The following is an 18,407-nucleotide window of genomic DNA, read 5'->3' as shown; positions in this document are numbered from 1 at the left end:
GCGCCTCAGCACGCCTGCGGACGCTCGCGTGAGCCCCCTCTCAAGGCATCCTCATTGAGTATGCAGGGGCTCAGCGCGGAGCGTCCGCACGGCTCAGCGCAGCCTGTCCTTCTATGGACTCCGCCAGAGAGACAGATAGAGAGAGACAGATAGAAAGAGACAGATAGAGAGAGACAGATAGAGAGAGACAGACAGAGAGAGACAGACAGAGAGAGACAGACAGACAGAGACAGACAGAGAGAGACAGATAGAGAGAGAGACACACAGAAAAAGAGAGACACACAGAAAAAGAGAGACACACAGAAAATGAGAGACACACAAAAATGAGAGACACACAAAAATGAGAGACAAAAAAAGAGAGACACAGAACACACACAGAGAGAATGAGAGACAAAGACAGAGAGAGGGCGAGGGCGACACAGGGAGAGGGCGACAGGGAGAAGGCGAGGGCCACACAGGGAGAGGGTGACACTCACAGACACACACTCACTCTCACTCACTCAGACACTCACAGACACGCAGACACTCACGCAGAGACACACTCACGCAGTAGACTCACAGACACACACTCAGAGACACTCACTCACACACACACACACACAGACACACACACACACACACAGACAGGCACACACACAGACAGGCACACACACAGACAGGCACACACACAGGCACACTGACAGACACACAGGCACACTGACAGACACACAGGCACACTGACAGACACACAGGCACACTGACAGACACACAGGCACACTCACAGGCACACTCACAAACACACAGGCACACTCACACACACAGGCACACTCACAGACACACAGGCACACTGACAGACACACAGGCACACTGACAGACACACAGGCACACTCACAGACACACAGGCACACTGACAGACACACAGGCACACTGACAGACACACAGGCACACTCACAGACACACAGGCACACTCACAGACACACAGGCACACTGACAGACACACACACACAGGCACACTGACAGACACACAGGCACACTCACAGACACACAGGCACACTCACAGACACACAGGCACACTGACAGACACACAGGCACACTGACAGACACACAGGCACACTCACAGACACACAGGCACACTGACAGACACACAGGCACACTGACAGACACACAGGCACACTCACAGACACACAGGCACACTCACAGACACACAGGCACACTGACAGACACACAGGCACACTGACAGACACACAGGCACACTCACAGACACACAGGCACACTGACAGACACACAGGCACACTGACAGACACACAGGCACACTCACAGACACACAGGCACACTCACAGACACACAGGCACACTGACAGACACACACACACAGGCACACTGACAGACACACAGGCACACTCACAGACACACAGGCACACTCGCAGACACACAGGCACACTGACAGACACACAGGCACACTGACAGACACACAGGCACACTCACAGACACACAGGCACACTGACAGACACACAGGCACACTCACAGACACACAGGCACACTCACAGACACACAGGCACACTGACAGACACACAGGCACACTCACAGACACACAGGCACACTCACACACTCACAGACACTCAGTCTGTCACGCACACACTCACCGGGTCACACGTGGCAGCAGTGGGGTCTCCGCACGGCAGTGGGCCCTCTCCAAGACATGGGACACACAGCGCAGCGTGGGCCTCAGCAGCAGCAGCAGCTGCGGCAGGTCCCCCCAGGTCCCGTCCCCCCCTCTCCCCCCCCCAGAAGCGGCCGACGCCGCAGCACGCTCCCCGGACACCCCCGGGCAGCAAGCGAGGATCGGGGGCATGTGATTAGGGGGAGATCATGGGCAGGAGGCGGACTGGCGCAGGAGGCGCGCACGGGGGAAGCTGGGTTGGCACTTCCCCCTCCGTCCCACGTGGGGAGCGGAGGGTGCGGGGGGGCTGGATCGCGCGCTTGTTTTGGGCTTCCCCCTCCGTCCCACGTGGGGAGCGGAGGGGGGAGGATGTGGGGGCTGGATCGCGCGCGGCGCTTGTTTTGGGCTTCCCCCTCCGTCCCACTTGGGGAGCGGAGGGGGGGGCTGGGTTGCGCGCGGGGCTTGGTTTGGGCTTCCCCCTCCGTCCCACGTGGGGAGTGGGGGGGGGGAGGGATGCGGGGGATTCTGGGTTGCTGGGGGGAACAGGCAGCGCAAATGGCAGGACACTCTGCTTGCCCTGTGCACGCGCGCTGGGACCACAGGATTTGCCGCCATTTTTTTTAACTTTTTTTTTAATCCAATCAGGGAGGGGGATTATTTATTTATTTAAAAAAAAAAAAAAGTTGGCACGAGCAGGGGAATTCATTGAGCTGCAGCACGGGTCGCCAGCTGCCTAAATCCACTCGCAACGGGCGACAGGTTATCATTATTTGTCGAGCACTGTATATATATATATATATATATATATATATATATATATATATATATATATATATATATACTAGCTGAGAGACCCGGCGTTGCCCGTGAGTTACATTTAGCGCTAGGAAAAGGGGGGGGAAGAGGGGGGAAAAGGGGGGGGAGAGGGGGGAAAAGGAGGGGAGGGGGACGGGGGAAAAGGAGGGGAGGGGGGGGGGACGGGGGAAAAGGAGGGGAGGGGGGGGCAGTGGACAGGAGGGGGGGACAGTGGACAGGAGGGGGGGACAGTGGCCGGGGGGTGGGGGGGCAGTGGCCGGGGGGGGGGACAGTGGACAGGAGGGGATGGGAGGGGGGGGAGTGGACAGGAGGGGGGGGACAGTGGACGGGGGGGGACAGTGGACAGGGGGGGGGGGACAGTGGAAAGGACAGTGGACAGGAAGGGATGGGAGGGGGGGAGAGTGGACAGGAGGGGGGGTGACAGTGGACAGGAGGGGGGGTGACAGTGGACAGGAGGGGGGGGGTGACAGTGGACAGGAGGGGGGGGTGACAGTGGACAGGAGGGGGGGAGAGTGGACAGGAGGGGGGGGCAGTAGACAGGAGGGGGGTTGGTTTGCTTTAAATTGACGGGTCCCTCCCCTCCACTCCCCCTGTATCTTTCTCCGCTCCTGACCCCCCCGCCCCCCCCCCCCCCATGTGTAGCTCCGGTCCCCACTCTACAGTGTCTGAGACACAGTGTAACACACACGCACACAGACACACACACACACACTCACCTCTCCTTCTGGCCGCCGCCATGTTAGTTAGTCCGCGAGGGAGGAAGGGGTCCTTCTGTCCGCCGCCATCTTAGGTGCCGCGTAGCAGCGGTAGGCTGCCCTGGCCAATGCCTGTCCCCGCGCCAGGGAGGTGAGCGGGAGGGAGGTGAGCGGGAGGTGAGTGGAGGGAGCCGGAGGTGAGTGGAGGGAGCGGGAGGTGAGTGGAGGCAGCGGCAGGCTGCCCTGCCCACTGCCTGTCCCCGCGCCGGGGAGGTGAGTGGAGGGAGCGGGAGGTGAGTGGAGGGAGCGGGAGGTGAGTGGAGGCAGCGGCAGGCTGAACTGCCCACTGCCTGTCCCCGTGCCGGGGAGGTGAGTGGAGTGGGAGATGAGTGGAGGGAGCGGGAGGTGAGTGGAGGGAGCGGGAGGTGAGTGGAGGCAGCGGCAGGGTGCCCTGCCCACTGCCTGTCCCCGCGCCGGGGAGGTGAGTGGAGGCAGCGGCAGGCTGCCCTGCCCACTGCCTGTCCCCGCGCCGGGGAGGTGAGTGGAGCGGGAGGTGAGTGGAGGGAGCGGGAGGTGAGTGGAAGCAGCGGCAGGCTGCCCTGCCCACTGCCTGTCCCCGCGCCGGGGAGGTGAGTGGAGCGGGAGGTGAGTGAAGGCAGCGGCAGGCTGCCCTGCCCACTGCCTGTCCCCGCGCCGGGGAGGGAGTGGAGAGGGAGGTGAGTGTGATGGGGGGGGGAGGACAGAGAGAGAGGTGTGTGTGTGTGTGTGTGTCCCTGTGTGTCCTTTGGCCCGTCACTGCGGCCAATGAGAGGTGTGCGGGGGCGGGCGGGCCAAGGGACAAATGAGATTGCCGCTAGGGACACAGGCCATGTAGACATACAGTGCTTTCAGAAATATATAGTAGATACAGTGTTCGACAAACCTATACATTTGCTCGCCCCGGGCGAGTGGATTTAACCCCCGGGCGAGTAAATATTGGCCCAAGCAGCACATGTTTGGTACTAGGTGGCGAGTAGATTTTTTTGTGTGGCGAGTAGATTTTTTGGTGATTTGTCAACCACTGTATATATATATATACATACAGGCATACCCCGGTTTAAGGACACTCACTTTAAGTACACTCGTGAGTAAGGACATATCGTCCAATAGGCAAACGCAGCTCACGCATGCGCCTGTCAGCACGTCCTGAACAGCAATACCGGCTCCCTACCTGTACCGAAGTTGTGCGCAAGCGGGGAGACTTTAGAGCCTGTTACAAATGTGTTATTTACATCAGTTATGCCCGTATATGACGATTGCAGTACAGTACATGCATCGATAAGTGGGGAAAAGGCAGTGCTTCACTTTAAGTACATTTTCGCTTTACATACATGCTCCGGTCCCATTGCGTACGTTAATGCGGGGTATGCCTGTATATATATATATATATATATATATATATATATAAAATAAAAAATGATTTGACGATACCATTCTGTGGCTAATGAAATGCTTTTATTTGTGCGAGCTTTCGAGATACACTGATCTCTTCTCCCGGCGATGTTACAATGGATAAAGCAAGAGAGGTTTTTTACTTAAAAACAGTGCTATTGGTTGTGATTCTAAAAAAATGTGTGTGTCTTTGTTTTGCCAAAAATCTATTTTGTTTAGGTTTTTTTATTTTTATAAAATAATGGGGGGGAAATAAAAACAACTTTGACATTTCGGTTGAACTTTTTCGAACCTTGAATAATGCCTGCTTTTTCTAAAGTTTGACCATTTTCTTTTTGGGGGCTTTGGCTGGAATTACACTCAGATCAGATTCAACGTTGAACTCTCAACGGATCGGCTTGCCCATCCTTAATATTGAACAATTCTTCATTATAAACACTGCTTTTTAATGTTCTGATTTGTGTATTTGTTAATTATATGCATGTACAAGCCACCACTATTCTTATTATACTGTTATATCTCAACAGCTAAAGCAATTGGCGCCTCAGAACCCGTTAAAGTGCCATACGCCAAGTTCTTGATGTACCCAGAAGAATTGTTTGTTGTGGGATTACCTGAAGGTATTTCGTTCCGCCGTCCAAACTGCTTCGGAATTACAAAACTCAGAAGAATACTGGAAAGCAGTAACAACATCCAGTTTGTCGTTAAAAGGTAGTCTTACATGGGGCAGTTCCTCCTAGAACCAAAGTGTAATTAATGGCGGTGACATGTTTAAGGAGCTGGGTGATTGATGTCTTTTTTTTTTTACCCAAATCTGACACCTAATAAGTATTTTTAAATTATTTTGTAAATTGATCTGTAAACATGGCAAAGAATGGTGGGCAGCCATGTCCTTTCTTCCATGCAGTAAAATAACAAAAGGAGAGATAGGGAGTAGGTGGTATGATACCTTTTATTGCACCACAAGTAGTTTATATGATATGTAAACATGGTGAGCTGAGTCTTGGGAGGGGTTTGATTTCCTCTGGCTGCTGCTCCCTTTTGTCTGATGTGACTGTGTGTTCAGCAAGTGTTTGTACAACCAGGGACTGTTTCACTCTTCCCCTTATCTTTATTGTTTCTCTGATAAACACCAGGGTGCGTGTGTAAGAGTAATGAAACACTTTATCGATAACCACTCCTGCATTCAGGGGCCTCAAATAAATTAATTTTGTCATTCGTTTCCATACAAAAACAAAGCAAAATAAGGTAGAAGTGATAGCTTTAATAACTAACTTATTTTTACAAATGAAGCTGAAATAGCATGTCATATTTATACAAGAATTACATTTTAGTATGTCTGGATATATAAATGTAAATGAGATATACAAAGTAACCTAGGGTTGCCAGGTGTCCAGTATTGAACCGGACGGTCTTGTATTTGGACACTGACCAGTAACAAATTCCAGGTAATACTAGACATGTATGTGTATTTCGGTATTACCTCTCTGGACATAGTGACCTGACCGGCTTGGGGGGCCGTGGGAATTCCCCAAGCAGGGAGAGAGCAGGGCTGTTACTAGGGAGCTGGGCAGCTTTCTCCATCCTGATTGGCTGCTGCTGGGTAATCCAGCCAATCAGAGGAGGTGTCGGGAACATGGAGGTGGGACCAAGGAGAGGAGGAAACAGCATGGAACGGAGAGCGGAGAGGTGTGTGTGTCTTGAACGCGCGCGTCGAGCGTGTCGCACCTTTCACCACTGGGTCCAGTATTTTTGGAAAAGCCACTTCGCAACACTACCTGAAAATCTAAATTGGGCAGGCATTAGGGTAAGAGGGTGTCTCTCTATAACAGGGTTGCTCAAGATTAGTCCTCAGGGACAACCAACAGCCCAGTTTTAAATCTGTCACTTCTACCTTACTTTCTCTGTCAGTTCTAACATGGTGCCATCCTCTATCCATAAAAAAAATGTTAAAGCCAGATCTTTCTTTTTAGCATGGTTGAATTAGTTTAAGAAAAAAATTTGATTGTTAAATTGTTTATAAAAGGTAGTTTTTTGACTGGCTATGTGGGATTGCGCCTTCAAAACAATTGGTAAGCCTTTTCCCATTCCATTAATCTGTAGCTGCACAACCTTTCAGTGCTGGAGGAAACAGGAAGTTAGAAAACTTTATGAACTAATGAATTCGATTAACCTCAAGAAACCGTGCCACCAACAAAGTGTCCATTCAAACAACTCTATGAATTGATATGCAGCACACTATTAAAACTATTGAGTCCTTTGCATTGGCTTAGGGCCAAAGCCACAGAGGTCCGTTAACTCCATGGCTAATAACTGACTGCTATCAAAATCAGAAACGAACGTTATTTTCCCTGACATTAACGCATATCCATTAAGCTAATTATATGCAAACGCAGTGGCCATGGAATATATCTCATTAGCATTGATTAAACACCATGTTAAGTTAGCACTACTTTGTGTTAGCTTCAAATATCAGAACTCCCATTAAGTATGTCTTACTCCAATCTCTCTCTCTCTCTCTCTCTCTCTCTCTCTCTCTCTCTCTCTCTCTCTCTCTCTCTCTCTCTCTCTCTCTCTCTCTCTCTCTCTCCCCATATTTCAAGGTCTGGATGGGTGTAACGCCACCTCTGTGTATGACTTAACTAACATCTCGTTAAATCCCTACGTTAACTTTAACGGACCTTTGTAGATATACGTTTTTAGAGGCAGCTCCTCTTTTTGCATCTTATTAGGACTAAGGGCCGTTACAGTTAACGCAGTGCCCTTTCCACCCAAAAACAGGACACAACAATGTTATTGGGATTTGAGGATACACGTGAACACTTAGTGAGGCGCTAACTTGGTGAACACCTTGTTTAGTCGATAACGAACCTCTGTGGATCTGGCCCTTAGTGAGGCTGAGAGGAGGTAGGACGCCCGCATGATCTACCACTCAGCATTAATTATCATGGGGCTGTGTCTGTGGTAAATAATGTTGGGAGCACTGTGCTATTTACTCACCAGTGATCTAAAAATAAACAGGCAATGTAAAGCTATACTTCGTGGCGACTGCCAAGGAGAAGCAATATCTTGCCGCTAATTGCAGCTGAGACAGGGTTATTACTCAAAGGATATTAGTGATATTAAATCAGTCTGGAAAACCAGATTGCATTAAGCTTGCCTTATAACATATTTTCTGTAACAAAATGTTAGGCAGAATGCCGAATACCATCCATAACTTCCAGTCTGACATCAGTCACAAGTCCTGTGTGTGTGCTACACTCATGCAGGACTCATGCAGGACTCTGTAATGAAGTGTTAAAAATGCCTAGCCTTTTTGCTGGACTGCAACACACTGGAATTAGGGCTGCACCAGCCAAAATGCGATTTGTATGCTTTCTTGATTAATTCAAGAACTAAAATCACATTCGCAGAGTGTTTCATCGATTCCCTAAACTAAGTGTTTCTTAGTACAGATTACAGACCGTTTGGGTTATTTGGTTACAATCTATTCTCACTGATTTTTTTATAATGTTTTCTAGACATGAACTGATTTCTGAAGGATTGAAAGATTGTATAGAAGACAGCCCTGGAGCTCTAGGTGGGTTTTAAAATGATTGCAATTCCTGTTACATATGCCACCTAAGACATATCTAGTCTGTCACATCTAGACAGTACACTTGAAGATTTTTCAGGTTTCACAAGCTCTTTACACTATAACTATAATTTTATCTATGACGAACTGTCGTGTTGGTTCACTAAAAGGTGTCAAACGCTACAATGAATTGAGTTTGTGGTCCTTATTTATAGGAGTCGGTGATCAAGGGGTTAAGAGCGATAACGATTGCCATGATTTCATAATAGATGAAGCCACCAAGAGGCCTAACTTTCAAGGTAAGAACAGATATTCCTGGATCAGTCATTCTCTGGGCAATACATTTATTATAGCAAAAAAATGGTGCACAATCATTGCAATAAGAGCAGTTAAGTCAAATAGTTGGTTAGTTATAAGGCTCTGCAAAACAATAAAAGGTGTATTCCAAGTAAATGACAACCTATTTTCAACATAGGTGGGAAGCAGGGTGTCTCTGGAGCTAAAACACGTTCATTTTGGCTTCGGGAACCTCGTGCTTCCCGAGAAACTTACCTCCGTAGGTAGGGTGACCAGATTTTCAAAAGTAGAAACGAGGACACTTTAAGAAATTATTTATAAAACAAATAACATCCGTTAAAAATAAATATTATAAGGGGTTTTGTCTTATAGCGTCCCCATTTATGCTGAATTATTGATTGTACTCACAGTGCATTTGTTCTGGCCCTCTAGCCCCTTGTAACTAAGGGGTTGGGTCAGGCAGGTTAATTCACTCCCTTTAGATGCACACCGAGTCCTTCTTTCTTTCTGTTCTTTTATTGCAAAACAAATAATAACAACAGATAAGGGGAACTGTTGGTGAGTGGCATATGTGGGGGAGAGGTAAATTAAGAATGTCTGTATGGGAGAGGCAGTAAGAGATGTGTACTCACAGACTGCTGGATCCAATAGGAAGTGAGCTAGTCTGTACACACAGGATATAGTAAGGACTAACTACAACAAGGGTTTCTGGGAGAAACTAAAAGGGGTCTGTACTTTAGTTGCTAGGTAACAGACAAACCAGGAAGGGAAGGATACATTTGTTGCAATGTTACACTGAACAATGACAGGAATCCCATAACAGGGAGAAATGCACAACTAATTTTAGGGCAAGTGTGCTGGCATCCAGAGAGCAGAGAAAAAACATAATCCGGTTCCAGAACAGCATTACTGTATTACATATAGATACGGGTAATTCAAGTTTATCAATATATTGAAAATGTTTACTCTTTGATATGATCGATCACATTAAAACATACCGTGTCTATTTTTACGGTTTTAAGAGTTTTAAGTAAGAGTTTTAAGTGAGTCCAACCAGGGGAAAGCTAAAAACCGCGCCATTTGAACGATTTATCACCAGCACGTTTAATACAAAAACGGGACTGTCTGTGCTAAACCGGGACGTATGGTCACCCTGTCACGGGGTGCTGCTAGTACTTCCAGGTTCTGAAATCTCCCGTAGCACGCGGGCAAATTGCAAGTTGCGATGGATGACATTGAGGCTCCCTACTGGCCAGCATGCCGCAGGAGATTTTAAATTCAATATTGTTTCCCCAACAGGGAATGGTACTGGGGGCACCTTTTAGATGTAAGTATCTCAGGAAGCAGGGTGTCACCGGAGCTGAAATTAATGTAGTTCAGCTCTGAGGAGCCCCTGTATCCCACCTATCTAAAAAAACATAAACAAATGTATAGACAGAACCATATATATATATAAGTTTGTATGTATATCTTTATATATATATATATATATATATATATATATATATATATATATATATATATATATATATATATATATATAAAACACCATTTATGTACATAGCGCTTCACAGCAGTAATACACGTGATAATCATATAAATAATACAAATAACACAAATAACACATAAAGGGAAGAAGTGCTTTCAGACATAAAAGTAACATTTAGGAAAAGGAGTCCCTGCCCCGAAGAGCTTACAATCTAATTAAGAAGGTCTCACTTTATATATAACAAGACAATGTTACTATTAAATTGCAGCAAAGAGAGGCATTTCTATCTTACAACCTACATCAAAGTACTTTGCACTTCTTTTGCATCACGTTCAGTTAGGAGAGTGATGACAGGAGAATTTCGAGGCCCTTTAATTTGTCTGAAATGTGATCATTGTAATTGTGATCGTCTGCTTCGACGCACTTTTTTTTTTTTAAACCTGTAGGATATTAGGATTTATCATACTTTCATTATTTATGCTTTTTAGTCAATAGCCCCTCTTAAATATGCCGTGCAGCCGTATTCCCTGTGCTGGAGAAGAATGTATCTCTACTAAAATATTTGGGACTAAAATCTTCTGCAGCATGGGCAGGATGACTTCAAAATATATTTAATAGTGGCCATTGTATAAAGGTGATTTTTGTGGATCAAAAGAAGCAATCCTGCCGTTTTTACCTTGTGTTTTTTTTTTTTTTACAAGATGGGAACCAATGGGCCTTAGAGCTGAACCGTGCTATTATCAGCTACGGGGACCCCTTGATTCCTGAGATAGTTACTGGTAAAGGTACCGGTATCATTTCCTGGTTTCACGCTGGGATTTAAATGACCATTCAATAGGAAGCTCCAACGGATGATATTGCAGCTTCCCGTTAGCCCATATGGTGCAAGAGATTTAAACTGTAATTTTGTTCCACTGGACGGGAGTGAAACGCCGATAACTTAACCAGTGTAACGTTGCTGGCTGCAACCAGGATACGGACCCGCAGAGCAGAGGTAGGGAGTGATACACCGACCTTGGCCTGGGATCTGAGGCCTGGGATGCAGGGGTAGTTAGGTCCGGCTCCGGGGTCAAGGCAGGCGGCAAGCAAGGGTAGTCGGGTTCAATTCCAGGGTCGATGCAGGCAACGGTAGTCAGATATAGGCAGGAGTCCAAACATATGAAGGCAAGTATCTAGGCAGGAACAGAGTACTTTGCATGAGCAAAGACAGGGAGCAACTGCCTGCAACTTAAAGCCCAGGAGCAGCTGCTGGCAATTGAAAGCCAGAGAGAGTCTGACTTCCATCTTAGGTGGGGCATGATAGTGACCTGGTCCATCGGCCATGTTGATATATTGATAGAACCCTTATAACCAGTAAGTATGTCAGAAACCAGGGGATTCCCAGAGCCGAAAATAGCGCGGTTCAGCTCCGTGAAGCCATCAGTTCTCATCCTGTAAAAAAAGGGGAGGAGGTGGCGAGGAGGGGAAGGAATGTGGTATGGTGGAAAAGAAACCAAGTAGCCGGTGGTGGGTGGGGTGGCTGCTTTAAGCCAGAGAGTGATTTGAATTGTCTGATCAAGTAACAGCTTGCTCTGAACAGTATATTATAATGGGATGTTTGTTTTCATGTTTATATGCATTTTATCTATCGGGTCTCTGATGCTGTCTGTGTCAATGATGCTTATGGCGCAGATGCAGCTTAATACAGGAGGGAAACTGCACCATGTCAAATTGTGCCATCTTGATATTTTTCCCACCTAATGTTTTGTTTCGCCTTCTAGAGAGTTTTGATGCCAGACTCTCCCGAATCGATATTGCCAACACACTGAGAGAGCAAGTGCAAGACCTGTTCAATAAGAAATATGGTGAGGATGTGCAAGAAGATGTGCACGAATGTGCTAGATTTGGAAGTTTCTGTGTCTGCTTTGGCTGCTCATATAAGAGTGTACTTAGTTTTTCACAGATGGCTTCTCCATTTTGGCTTTATTTTTGTTAAATAAATCATGACACAGTGTGATATGTCATGTGTTGTTGTTTATCTGAGGTTGTATTTACCTAATTTTAATACCTGCTAAGGAACAGATGATTGTTATTATGTCCTGATATGTAAAACCAATGTTACAATTTTACTGGGCCCAATGGCTAAATCTCTTGGACCCTTATACACGGATCAGGGGTAACCAAAACCGGGCTTGACCTATATTGAAGAGCCTGGTTACCCCCTACCATCACAGGGGGTGTTGTGAGATGCAGTGGGGGGGGGGGGGAGTGATGTGAGATGCAGGGGAGGGAGAGTGATGTGAGATGCAGGGGGGCAGGGTGATGTGAGATGCAGGGGGGGAGGGTGATGTGGGTATATGAGGATGATGATGAGGGGTGCGGGGGGAGATATGAGGATGATGATGATGAGGGGTGCTGGGGGAGATGTGAGGATGATGATGAGGGGTGCTGGGGAAGATATGAGGCTGATGATGAGGGGTGCTGGGGAGATATGATGATGATGAGGGGTGCTTGAGAAGATATAAGATGGTGATGATGAGGGGTGCTGGGAGAGATATATGATGATGATAATGAGGGGTTCTGGGGGAGATATGATGATGATGGTGATTGTACCCGTGCAGCCCAAATCTGTTTTCCTTGGAGCAGTTCGGCCCTTCTCATGTTGCAAGTTGTGAAGGCCTGTGCTAGAATTTGAAAAAGCTTGCGAGTAATTGAGTAAAAAAATTATCATTATTAAGGTTTTGACGTGTAGGAAAGTGATTTATTCAAAAGTATGAGTTCATTATTATTTATTAACCCTACTGATTTACATGTCTATTTTGTGATTTACCCCTATTGAACCTAATATGTGTCATCCAGAGTCCCCGAAATTTGACGAAATACTTCAAGGGTTCCTCCAAACATAAAAGGTTGGGAATCACTGCGCTAAGGCAATGAAGCTGCTTTAATGTAATTTTTATTAATAGTGTGCGGGAGCAGGGGGTTTCTTGAGATGAACCGCATTGATTTCAGCCTCGGGGACACCCTGCTTCCTGAGTTACAGACCCTGGTATGGGGGTCCGGTAGCTCCTACACACTATTAATAAAAATTACATTAAAGCAGCTTCATTGCCTTAGCGAATAGCCGCTAATGTAATGAAGGGGTTAAGGCACAATAGCAGGTTTATTGAGGGCAGAGAGGGTGAGTGAAGAGGGTAGATGGTCCTTCACTCACGAGGGTAGATGGTCCTTCACTCACCCCCTTTGCCCCCAATAAACATTACAATATGTACTACCCACCAATACACAACTCACCCCCTGTGCCCCCACATAAAAACATTTTTAATTTTTTTATACACAGGATTGATACCAGAGGACGACGGGGATCCTCGCGGGTCCCTGCTGGCCTGCAAAAAAAATGTTGCAAAAAAAAATGTGGAATACATTGCAATAAATAAACCTCTCCCCCCCACCTCCCCCTCCCCCCCCCCCTCCTCAACACATACAGTAATGGGAAAATTGGATAATAGCTAATTTGCCTATTATAAAATCAAACATTAGCCAGCCAGCATAAATAAAGTAAATCAAACGTTTAACTTACCCCTGCCATCTTGAAGGGCATCCTCATCAGCATACTCCAGGTCCATGCCCTCCATTGCCAGAAAGAATAAATAAATAATACAATCTAATGGCCCCTAACACCGTAATCACCGTAGCGCTTAATAACCGCTATAGTAATTAAGGGGTCCCCCGCTACCCACCCGTGAGGCCTAACCACCAACCCCGGACCCACAATACCCACCCTGTACCCATTGATTGGCACAGTGGTATATCATACCCATATAATATGGGCATGATAGGCCACTATATCACTCAATGGTCAACCTAATAAAAGTAATTTAGGCCAAAAATACACAATAATCGCATAAATACAGAAGCACGTAAACACCCCAACAATAAAAGAACTAAATAGCCTAATAGAACACATCACAAATAATTATCTATCACCAAAATAGCAAAATGATTACAATTATGTTATTCCAAAACAATACAATTAAATAAACAACTATCCAAGCAAACTATTAAACAAATAAAACCAGTAGCCAACAAAACAAATAATTAATTTACTACACTAGCCAACAAATCAATTAATGAATTTAAACCAGTAGCCAACAAAATGAATAAATAATTAAAAACGCTAATCAATCCTAAAATGTACTAAAAACAATCTAAATTCTAAACAATTTAATCTAAACAGAAAGAGATAAAATAACAGTCAGTAGAAAACAAACATTTGCCAAAAAAATGCATTGGCTATCACTGTGTTTATCTGTACCGTAAAGGGGCACAGATTAATACATTATCAGTCAATGGGCAATCACAAACATAAAAAAATACAATAAAAACCCTGTAAAAATAAAATTACATACATTCAATATTTTTTTTACCTTTAGAAGCATTGACCCTCCGAATCCCGGCGTATCAGGAAGCTTTTTATTTTTATGTTTTTCATTGCCCATTGATTGATAATGAATTCATCTGTGCCCCTTTAGGGTACAGATAAATGCAGTGATAGCCAATGCATTTTTTGGCAAATGCTTGACTTCTAGGGCGGTGGTGGGTATATTTATTTATTGCAATGTATTCCACATTTTTGTTTTGCAACAGGATTGGTTCCGCAGGCAAGCGGGGACCCCTGCTGGCCTCTGGTATCAATCCTGTGTATAAAAAAATCATTTATGTGGGGGCACAGGGGGTGGGTTGTGTATTGGTGGTTAGTACATATTGTAATGTTTATTGGGGGCAGAAGGGGTGAGTGAAGGGCCAAGTACCCGCTTCACTCAACCCCTCTGCCCCCAATAAAGCTGCTGTTGTTCCTTAACTCGTTCATTGCCTTAGCGGTTAACCGCTAAGGTAATGAAGTTGCCTGTAAATGCATTTTTATTGCATGGGATTCATGCCGGGGGTCTCCGGTGCTGATATTAATGGGTATCAGCTCCAGAGACCCCATGACATCAATCTGATGCAGGAAAAAAGCATTATTTTTTTTCGAAGTCCCTCTCTTTCCGTTGCTCGGCAGCTTCTCACCACATTCCTGCCAACTTTTCCTGGTGGGAGGATTTTGAGAGGAAATCTCCATTCTAAAGCCGCGATTAGCCTCGATAAGATAATCGGGGCTACTAGAATTGCGCTCGTTTCAAAACCTGCCGATAAGTGGCTTATCGCCGCTCGCTTGGCGATTTATTTTTTCCTCTGGAAAAAAAAATGCTGAAAAGGACATTTATTGGTGACTTATCAGGGCTTACTGAATCGCAGTAGGCCTTTTTGGCAAAAAGGCCTCTATAAGTCGCTTATCGGCGCTTCATGCATAGGCCCCTTAAAGTGCTGAGTATTGGCAAGTGTTCCTTCTGCCTCTCCTATCATACCACCTACTCCCTCTCCCTCCTCTTTTACTACATGGAAGAAAAGGCCCACACGGCTACCCACCCTTCTTTGCTCTCCTTGTGGGTGATGGTAACGGTTATTTTAGGAATCCTGCTTATCTGAACTGTGTTGAATCCTTACACAAGCAATGGAAATATTCAGTTCCACTACCTGCCCAGGTTTATATCTGGAACCATGTTTAACATTAAACAAACTCATTGGCTAGTATATGGAAATCCTTGATTTTTATTTAGTCGTACTTATGGCCTGATATTTACATGCAAATGTGCCTTTGTATTAAATGTCAACTTACTTTAAGTTTGTTTGCTATGAAATCTTATTACTCTTATTTGATTCTCTGGGGAACATCCTTGTGAAAAAACATATACTTTATAAGAACCTGAAGCAGTCAAGATGTCATTAGCAAAAGGTGATTTAAGCTCCATTTATACCATCTACGCTACAGCATATGCTGTGTGACAAGTTGGTTTGGTTACCCGGCACTCCTGCATCTCCCCTCCTGTGCCCCAAGGGTAGAGAGAAAACATTGCCCACTTGAGTAATATAAACACCCTGGTTGATTCGGATTTCTTTTTGTAGGTCAGAACTACACTGAAAGATTGCACGACAGTAAAATAAGGAAAACTATAAATAATAAACATTCATGTTAAAGATCATATTTAATATAGGACATTTCATTTTTTCATTAAATAACATAATTATGTTGCATGTGACCAGTCAGAAAACTCGCGTTGATCTAAAAGATGAAGCATTTGCGTCATCCAAGCAAAAACATGCACTTTCTAGCTGTACATCCTTTGAAGTACATGAAATTGAATACTTTTGTTTTCAGTTCAATAGTCATAATTGGTTTACGGTATCAATTTAGTTTAAAAGTCTTCTTGACACGTCGATTCCAAGAATAACAGTAACTGTGTCTATGTTTTTTTTTTTTTAGGTGAGGCTCTTGGTATTAAGTACCCAGTTCAAGTACCCTACAAACGCATCAAGAGCAATCCAGGCTCTGTCATCATAGACGGGCTCCCTCCCGGAATTCCTTTCCGAAAGCCTTGCACCTTTGGGTCACAAAACCTTGAGAGGATATTAGCTGTAGCTGATAAAATCAAATTTACAGTTACTAGGTATGTGCACAATTGATGTTGGGTAATATGTGGCAGCAATGTACATTGTATGACACTACACAATGTAGCATTGATTTACAATGTACAGGTAGGATCACACTGTCAAAGTGTCCCATGAGTCATGGGCCATGACTATTATTAGTTCCAGTTCATTTTGTGAATGTTGTGTGAATGTTTTGAGAAATTTGCATGAAAAGCACAAAGTTTGTGCTTTTATTTATTTTTTTACGACACTCGCAAGAGCTAGTATTCTATTTTTCTCTAGCATAAAACGAATATTGAGAATAGTATTGAGTTTCGCCAAGTCTTGATGAAAATGAAATGATGAAAACTCCTGGTGATGATCTGCCAGTTTTTACAAAGATCGCTAGTAAATACAGTAGTTCTAAATCGACGGCAGGCTGAGAAGGATAAACTGGACGTAAGTAACAATGTTTTTTTTTTTTTATGCTTCAGGCCATTCCAAGGACTCATCCCAATACCTGGTAAGACATGTTCTTGTACATTTGACTATAATCTGTAATTAGTGTACAAACTGTTTTGAGTAACCCAAGCAGTGGACAGCGTGCACTGTGCCTACCAGCCAAAGGGAGTAATGCTATATTAATGTCAATGGGAACTTTTGTATGAAAATATCCCTAACGGCCACTTTGGGCAATATAGAATTATCCCCGAAAGCTTTATATGGTTAGAGGAGCAGTGCATTGTGGGCTACTCTTCAGAAATGTGATAGGTTGTAATTGGATTATTTCTGACCTCTTGCCTGGATTTTTACCAGACATATTGGTCCAGGAGAACAGTTTTTATTGCTGCTTGTAATTTTGTGTGCCCTTTATGGGATAGTCTGTAGGTACTACATATAAAGATGAATAAAAATAATAAATACAGTGCTTAAGGAGTGATAAATAACCCAATGTAGGTACAATATAAAGAGAAGTACCCAAACCAAATGTGCAAAGAGCAAATGTATTCAATTCAGTGATACACAATATAAAATAAATAGAATCAAAAGATCATATTTCAAGTGTAAAATAAATAAATATATTCCATCCAAGGAAAAAAGGCGGAGTCTATATTGTATCCCCCAGAGTTCAAGGGGTTAACAAGGATTTAACCCATTCCTAATAGACTCACACTACCGGAGACTCTGGCAGCTCTCCAATGGACCAAACCCCCTCCAGAAGCAAATCTAAAAAGAGAAACAAGAGAGTGCGCGCTCCATAGCGTAATAAAGTATAAACAAGTATTTATTAAATTAATATTTTTTTATACTTTATTACGCGATGTAAGATGAAAGTTAAGTGTAAACACTTACTTTAGCTTTATTTCTGCCAGCAAGATTGGGAAATGCTTAAAAGGATTATAATAGGAACAATTATTTATTTGTTTTTTTCATCAAGTTTTTTTATTGAAGAAATTACTTTTATCCAAGCTACATTTCATAAGTTAGTAATGCATTTACTGTATAGACAATGAATAGATGGTTTTGTCAGCAATGGTACAGTATGTGTAATGATAATATTACACTTCACATTTAAGTACAGTTGATTTAAAAAAAAAAGTACAAGATAATTTCAATCACCAACTATACATCTCAATCTATCAAGCAATAAACACGACTAAAAAAAAGTAGATGAGACAACCAAATAATATTCAGAAGTTATTTGGTGCCTATGCGACAGTTTACACAGTACATGCAGAATGACTTTCCTGTTATGTGTGAACAGCTGTCGTTGCTGTATTGGTCTGCAGAATATTCTACTTATTCGCAGACTGTGGCACCTCTTGACTATCGTAAGCGTTCTTCATAGATGATTTTAGAATGTACATTAGCTTTCAAGACCTGACACGTTCCATGTGTCTTTTTTTTATTTAAACTTTTATCTTGAAATTAGCCTAAAATACCTAGGAATGTCTCCCCAATTGTCCAAGGGGTTGCGATC

The 18,407-nt window shown here is 44.4% G+C and overlaps 1 protein-coding gene across 3 annotated transcripts in view; it reads left to right on the top strand.

Annotated features, from left to right (window-relative positions):
- The window catches only part of GTF2IRD1 (GTF2I repeat domain containing 1), a 170,007-nt gene that overhangs the window by 130,930 nt on the left and 20,670 nt on the right, over positions 1-18,407 (top strand). For all 3 annotated transcript variants that reach the window (XM_075589974.1, XM_075589972.1, XM_075589971.1), the window contains exons 17-22: positions 5,108-5,291; positions 8,102-8,160; positions 8,370-8,453; positions 11,701-11,784; positions 16,281-16,464; positions 16,921-16,949. In XM_075589974.1, coding sequence (XP_075446089.1) covers positions 5,108-5,291; positions 8,102-8,160; positions 8,370-8,453; positions 11,701-11,784; positions 16,281-16,464; positions 16,921-16,949 — 624 coding nt within the window. The remainder of the gene's footprint in view (positions 1-5,107; positions 5,292-8,101; positions 8,161-8,369; positions 8,454-11,700; positions 11,785-16,280; positions 16,465-16,920; positions 16,950-18,407) is intronic.

The sequence above is a fragment of the Ascaphus truei genome, chromosome 3 (assembly GCF_040206685.1).
Source record: "Ascaphus truei isolate aAscTru1 chromosome 3, aAscTru1.hap1, whole genome shotgun sequence".
NCBI classification, from domain to species: domain Eukaryota; kingdom Metazoa; phylum Chordata; class Amphibia; order Anura; family Ascaphidae; genus Ascaphus; species Ascaphus truei.
This window is presented reverse-complemented; position numbering and strand designations above follow the sequence as displayed.